Source organism: Nelumbo lutea, chromosome 6 (assembly GCF_056320005.1).
Source record: "Nelumbo lutea isolate HS-2025 chromosome 6, American lotus-T2T, whole genome shotgun sequence".
NCBI lineage: Eukaryota > Viridiplantae > Streptophyta > Magnoliopsida > Proteales > Nelumbonaceae > Nelumbo > Nelumbo lutea.
The window spans coordinates 22,474,460-22,481,709 of NC_142689.1; the positions used below are offsets into that span (position 1 = coordinate 22,474,460).

The 7,250-nt window shown below is 37.6% G+C and overlaps 1 protein-coding gene across 1 annotated transcript; it reads right to left on the reverse strand.

The window, feature by feature from the left end:
• Positions 1-1,557: 1,557 nt before the first annotated feature.
• On the reverse strand, positions 1,558-3,614 carry LOC148847903 (gibberellin 20 oxidase 1-like). The gene is made up of 3 exons (XM_088948545.1): positions 2,744-3,614; positions 2,308-2,629; positions 1,558-2,211 (listed from the first exon to the last, which is right to left on the reverse strand). Exons 1-3 carry the CDS (start codon positions 3,298-3,300, stop codon positions 1,948-1,950), a joined length of 1,143 nt encoding a protein of 380 aa, XP_088804671.1. The 5' UTR covers positions 3,301-3,614; the 3' UTR covers positions 1,558-1,947.
• Between the last annotated feature and the right edge of the window lie 3,636 nt (positions 3,615-7,250).

Below are 7,250 nucleotides of genomic sequence, written 5' to 3' on the forward strand. Positions count from 1 at the left end.
CCTGGTTTGGGGGATGGACTACCCCCATTTTGTAGACTTTCAAAAGATATCAGAAAAAAAAAAAAAGTGAACTGCTTCTCTCTGGCATAAAAAACCACCCCACCAGTGATTTCAATGAAAATTTCCCCTTGGTTTTTTCTCCAAAAAATGTTGGGTGAGCCATGAAACTAACCACACCCAAGAATTAAAGGCAAAACTGGGCAATCTTGAATGATTGAATGAACTAGAATGGAGGTCAGTCCTTACCCATTAACCCACGCAAACGATGGAATGGAGGGCCCATGGTTGAAATCATTTTCAACCAATTCGATCGGACAATAACCAAACACAGCCTGCCTTAAAAGATAAAAGAAGAATGCTCTAGCTAGTTTCTAGCTTCCAGTCCTCATGTATATATCTCTCTCAGAAGAATCCAGAGATACTGGGAATACATGAGATCGATGATGGATTGAGCCAATGGGCTAAGTAATTAGAAGCCCACCTGATCTGACAATGCCGTAGACGATTAAGTCCGTGGTGTGTGCTGTATATGAAACACTGTGTGCGTGTGTCTTGTGCGCGCGATAGAGATCGATGGGTTGCAAGTAATAGTAAATAAACAAACAAAAGAGACAAGAGACAAGGTGTTTCCACGTGAAGCAGGCACTTGGAAGAGAGAGGGAGAGAGAGTGAGAGCCTTCCATTGTCCATTACGGTGGTGATTGGTGACTCGCAGACATCAGTTTTGGCCTTTGTGGGATTGGAGGGAGGTAATTAAAATTAAATGTAGGTAGCACCAACTGATGACAAAGGGGACGACAGTATCTTAGAACTTCAAATTAATATTCCCTGACCTTTCCCTTTGATCCATCCATATCCAAATCCAAGTTTCCATAGTGCATTCAATAAAACAAACAATAAAAATTTTACTACGTCTAAACAACAAACACTTGGTGAGTAGCGGAGCTATCTATCAAATTCAAAACAACAACTGCTGATCAATTTTCATCGATCAAGTTGGGCATTGCTGAAGAAGATGCCTTGGTCAAGGTCGACAAAATTGAAGGGGTGGTTCACTGGTAAATTAATGAAAAATCTGAAAAAGAACAGAAACCCTGCTGGTTTTTTGTTGTTTCTCTATTGAGTTTTGACCGCCCTCATCATCTCCCAAGTCCCAACCCTTCCAATATATATTGGAGAAGAAAGTAAGCAAGTGCAAGAATCAATTTTGCGCTTTGAAACAGTTGGTGAGGTAGGTTACTTAAGTTCTTTGTAACCAGCCAGTTCAACCTCAACGGTTTAATCTCATCTTTCATTCTCTCTCTCGTCTGGTCTGGTCTAGTCAGACTTAAAATGGTTCGACGTCGCTTTTAGCCAGTCGAGATAGGCTTTGAAATTTTAGGTAAGTGCTCATTGACATGCATTTTCCACTCTAATATTATTCTTTTATAGTGATTGTGACCATGCATTGCCGATCATCCCAAGTCCAAACAATTTGAAAAGCGTGAGACTGTGGAGAGAGAGAGAGAGAGAGAGAGAGAGACGAATTGCTTTAAAGTTGAAACAGTAGTCAACAACTAACCCAAAAAGTTCTGTTATCTCCTCTATTTTGGCTTTTACATGGAATCTGGCTATGTATATCCAAATAAAATCGGAAATGAGCTTATTCAATTGCTCTTTACTGCTTCAATTTCTTCTGCCTTTTTTTACCTCTCTTTCTCTCTCTCTCTCTCTCTCTCTCTCTCTCTCTTTCTGTAATTTTCCAGTGCTACCACTAACAGCTAGCTACTGGCCGGTCTCATTTAAAGAAATCTGACCCTTCTGTTGGTTTTCTCTTAGCGTCCTAGCTACTACTCTGTTCCTACCAAGAAACTCCTAGTCCTCCACAAAATCAAATTCGCTTTCCTGAAAAGGTGAGGCTAACGAGAAGTGAAGATCAAGAGCTGATTTGGATGGGCGCATCCTTGTTCATTTACTTTCTTGTTGAAGCCAATTGGAGAAGGCGTCAAGGGTCATCATGTCCGCTCTGTAATGTTTCTGAGTAAATTCAAGCAACGTCAGCCATGTGAAGTCTGGGTACATTCTTGGATGCTCTGAGTCCACCAGTCCTCTCGGCGGGCTCACCACCATATCCGCCCTTGGACAGAGAAAGAAGGCCAGAGATTTCCTTGGTGTTTTGCTGTTAACAACTGCTCTATGCAAGCAACTCTTGTACTGTCCATTGGACAGAGCCTGCAACAAAAGAAATTAATCCAACAAAAATATAAAATCACTCATTCCATTCCTGCACATAAATACATATATAACTACTGATCTTAATTATCGTACCATGAACGTATCGCCGACGTTGACGACAAAAGCTTCAGGGTTGGGACTTATCGAATGCCATTTGTTGTCTACGAAGACTTGAAGGCCGCCGACGTGGTCCTGATGAAGGATGGTTAAAGAAGTTGGATCACAGTGAGGCCCTGTTCCAAGGGTGAGCTCTGGCTTCTGGCACTGCGGATAGTAGTTAAGCCTCATTATCGAATCATTTTCTTCAAAGAAATCCCTGAAATGGGTAGGACCTACTCCGAGGCTCATCCCTAAGAGCTCCATGATCCCAAGAGAGAGAGTACTCATAGCCTCACAGTATTCCTGGTACACCCTCCTGTGAGCCAACGCAACAGAGGACAGACAGCAAGAAAACACGTATGGAAATTAATTAAACAACAAAGTATGAGAAATATTCAAGGAAAAAAAAAACAGAGGAATTTGTTCTTACCCAAATTCCCTGAAACCTTCACCGAGGACGTTGAGGAAATATTCTTCCACGGTTTTGTGTGGTTGCTGGTGGGCTGAATAGCTGAAGGAGAGGGTCTCTTTCCAGGGGAGTTTGAAGGAGAAACGACCAGTAAAGCTACTAGCATATCCACAGCTCTCGCCGGGCTTCCTCTGAGCCCTCTGCTTTTCGTGGAGCGGCATGTCGAAGAACAAGTCCATGTAGCGATGAGCATCGGCTATGAGTCGAGCTTTCACTCCGTGATTTACAACAAGAAAGAAGCCATGTTTCCTACATGCCTCCCCCACAAGCCTCGACGCTTCCCAGGCTGCAACTGGGTCCCCGGAAAGGAACCCACTCAAATTGATGAGCGGAACCTGGAGTTCTGGTGCGTCGGCACTGGGTTTCTCATGGTCGGGCCACACAAATTGTTTCGGTATGTTGGATTGGTATCGAAGAATCGAGGCGTCAAAAACCAGAGATGGTTGCTTCTCCTTGTTTTCATCTTTCCGCGGTGGAGGGCCATCGGAGGTAACGTTTGCAATGCAGTCAACTGTCATTACGTTTGGTGTTGTTTATGCTGATATTCGAAACAGAGTCTGATAACAATTTGGTTGAAGACAAAAGACAGACGATCTCACAGTCACAGAGATGGGGGGAATAGAAAAGCACAGACAGAGATTGTTGATCGGAGGGGTAGGAGAGTGAAATGAGGAAGAGAAGGATGAGAGGAGAAAATTGAGGCAATGACGCAGGGGAGTGGATGAACAAGAATTTAGAATCTTAGGGGGATCTTTCTTGCGTCATTTCTTCCTCTTCCTCTGAGTGTCTGTGTCACTCAGCTCTGAGAATTCTATTCTAGTTCGTTCTAGTTGTAGTTCTAGTTCTACCACGTATATATATAATAATCCAGTGAGCATTCTGGGTCCCGGTCTTTTTTTTACGGCGGCCCGGATGAACCAAACCGACAGTTAAACTGTTACTGTCAAAACCGTGAATCATTGAGCATTTGAGCTTTTCGGTTCTTTTCTGTTCCGAATCTGACAATATTGCACATAACCATAATAGCAGCCTTGAATTGAAGATGGAGCTAGATTTGGCCCTAAATTTTAAGAGAGAGAGAGAGAGAGAATGGTTATTTTCCTTGTCCTAGGTGGAATTGGGCCAGAAATGTTCCAAGTTGTCGTATTGCCCACCCCAGATTGAAGGCCCACAAAGTACTTTTACCAAGTTTTTTTTTTTTTGCTTAATTTTTAATTTTTTTATTGCCCCCATCCATGACTCACCCCATCTCCGGGGGATGTATGTAAATATTAAGTGCTGTTTGGGTAGATTTTTGACCAAAAGTTGCCATTCAGACTCGTGTTAGGCTAACGTCGCCTCTCTTTTCAGTTTTCTCCCAAAACTCACTCTTATTATTCAAATTAATACCAGATACACGTGAAAGACTGAAAGGTACTCATATTGGTTGATATCAGGTTGAATTTGGGTCTCGTCTGTGTTTGACCCCTGACGGCTGAACCAGATTTGAGCTTAGCTCTCATTAGGTCCCAGGACCCTGGTGGGGCTAGATTTCCTACTAGAAGTCTATAGAACACGATCTCTTATAAGGTCAACTGTAAATTAAACCACTATCAAATAATGCGTGTAAGGTTATTATTTATGATTTTTTATGTTAGACAAAATAGGAGGGTTGCAAGTTGACAATCTGCACTAAAGTTTTTGATACATTCTTATGCTCATGGGTCCTAATTTATCTTTTCGTGCCGCATGAAGTAAATGATTCATAAAATATTAATTATCGAGGAATTAATCCCTTAGGTTCATAATTTAATTTTTGACTCTAACAAAAGAGTTAATGATTTCTCATTGGCCTCAGGTGTGACCAGTTAATTGATGAGTCTGGTAGAGCTGCATTGATGGCTGTATTGGGAGGGGGGCTATTTTAACAAGTAATAATGCCCCATGTCAGCCATCAATTCACCAATTCACCCTCTCACTTTGCATGTTCAAAGTATCATAATGTATCAATGTGTGTTGTATGATATGTCTTGGTTCAATTCTTGAAACTTAAAGCATTTTCTAATTCCCCCCTTCAATGATTCATATATTGATACTTTGAACCTTGACTATTGGTTAAACAGCATTTAATATTGCAATTATCAACCACAGCTCATCTGATCTCTTAATAGATGGGCCCAATACTAAGCAATATTTATAAAAAAAATGGCAATCAAATAACCCTAAGTTACATATATTTGATTAAAAAAGTTAGATTCTAAGGACTGATATGCTGCAACTTGAATTTTAAAAAACAATTCACAAATCAGATGGTCGTCTGATCATTTTTTTTTAGACAATCTATCTTTCAGTTGAAACTGCTTGAGTAATTCATTTATCCAAATTCGAATTCGATCCAGTTAAGGGTTTGAATATATGGATCCAGCCCTATCCGATCCCATATGATCTGATCAGGCCCAGTTTAACTTAAACATATATGTATATATTTTTTAAAGTTTATATCATCTTTATCAGTAAAATTGATTTGAATGTTGTGTGCTTTTTAACCAAGTGCCATTTTGATAGGGTTTGAATCCTTTCTTCATGATATATGATATAGAATACCACAGTTATTTTTAGTTCGTTTCATTTAATAATATATAATGTTTTGATTATTCTGAATTTAATTTATTAATACTATATAATATCCTATTGCCATCCAAATATATATATATATATATTTGAATTTACCCATATCTGATTCGATCTGATTGGTTTGCAGCCCTAGTTGAAACCTGATGGTGCGTTCATATCTTACATATATACATGGAGAAATGATGATTGAAGGGATCTCATTGTAGCTATGACCAGATACTAATCATAATTTTAATTTTTGAGAATGCAATTCTACTTTTCAAGAGAAGTCAAAAACATTAATTTAATTAATTCAATCCCAATGGAATTAAACAAGGGGAAAGTTAAGGTGCAATTAATGCATGTAGCTTCCACTCATGCATCTCCATGGTTTATTTGGAATATTATGAGATCCATACACATATATAGGTAGATAGATAGATAGATAGAGGTTTTAAATCATATGGATCCATCATATCTCATTAGTTGAAATGTTTTAATTTTCTTAGTTATTATAATGGTATTCAATCAAATTCAGATCATTACATGCATTTTCAAATTTTTGATAGAAACTGTTTCAGACTTTGAATTATTAAAAGATACAAAATATATAGAAAATTTTCATAAATACATGGATTTAAAAAATGGAAATACTTTATTTTAATATATTCTTATAATATAAATCATGATTATGCTTGCAAATATGTATAATTTAATAAAAAAAAGCATACCTTTCAAACTTTTATTTCCATATTTGTTGAGAGATAACAACTTAAATACACAATTCCACCTGTTTGATTGAATTTTTATAGTTTATTTTGTTACTGAAATTAAAATATTCTTTTTTTAGTAAGTCACTTTTGCTATATGGTCCTTATTCTAATAACTAGTTTATGGTACCAATTTATGATTTGAACTCTAACCCTAGGCATTCTAGATTGTTGAAAGGTAAAGTAGTAAAAGATAGATACTTAGATACTTGTTATTAGACAAAAATTTCTCTTTTTTTTTTCATTTTGATGAAAAATAGAGAAAATCTTCCATTTATGTCCTATTGATACCCTTTTCAAGGGATTGATCTTTACAAGTTTTGTGTCCTCTTGCAGGAATGTACAATCTTAATTTGTTAAAGAGATACCTTAATCACATTATCACAGTGTTCACCCACTGTAAATTAAATGCCTCATTGCTCAATCTACCCAATCCATTCAATAAAAAAATAATTAACAACAATGATATCAAAGTAAGTGATTTTTAGACTAAAAAAAATCAAATGCAAATAATTCTTTCTTCTCCAATGTAAAGCACAGTCCTCAACATTGATTGATTCAATGTCAATCAAATGAAGTTGAGGGGGTTCTAGTTGTATATGATCCATTACTGCTGCTTGTCTTACAGGTTTCTCCACTATATATAACTTGAATTCCACAAGACAAAGAGAACCCACTTGATGCATTTAGACAAAGAAACATAAATACATACATATAAACAAGACAATACAATACAATTTTTCTTGCTCTAACATGTTTCTGCAATGACAATGATATTGCTGCACTTTAATGAGCGGTACTATGTATTTGAATGTTTGTGCAAATAAAGATGTTTCAAGAGTTCTGCTACATTCTATGATTCTAATATTGCAGGTCCTTTTCTGTCAGAAGAAAAGAAAACAACAAGCTTTTGCAAGTTGCTCCACATCAAAATGGGTTCCATTGTTCATTGAATTGCCTACAACACTGTTCATCTCAACTCCATTCAGCCTTATGTCAACTATTTGGCTTAGGTTATATGAATCCTGCTGCTTTGCACTTCCATCATGGATTATGAAGATGGGTTTTGATGGACATGGGTCAATGTAGTAAGAGATGATTCAAAT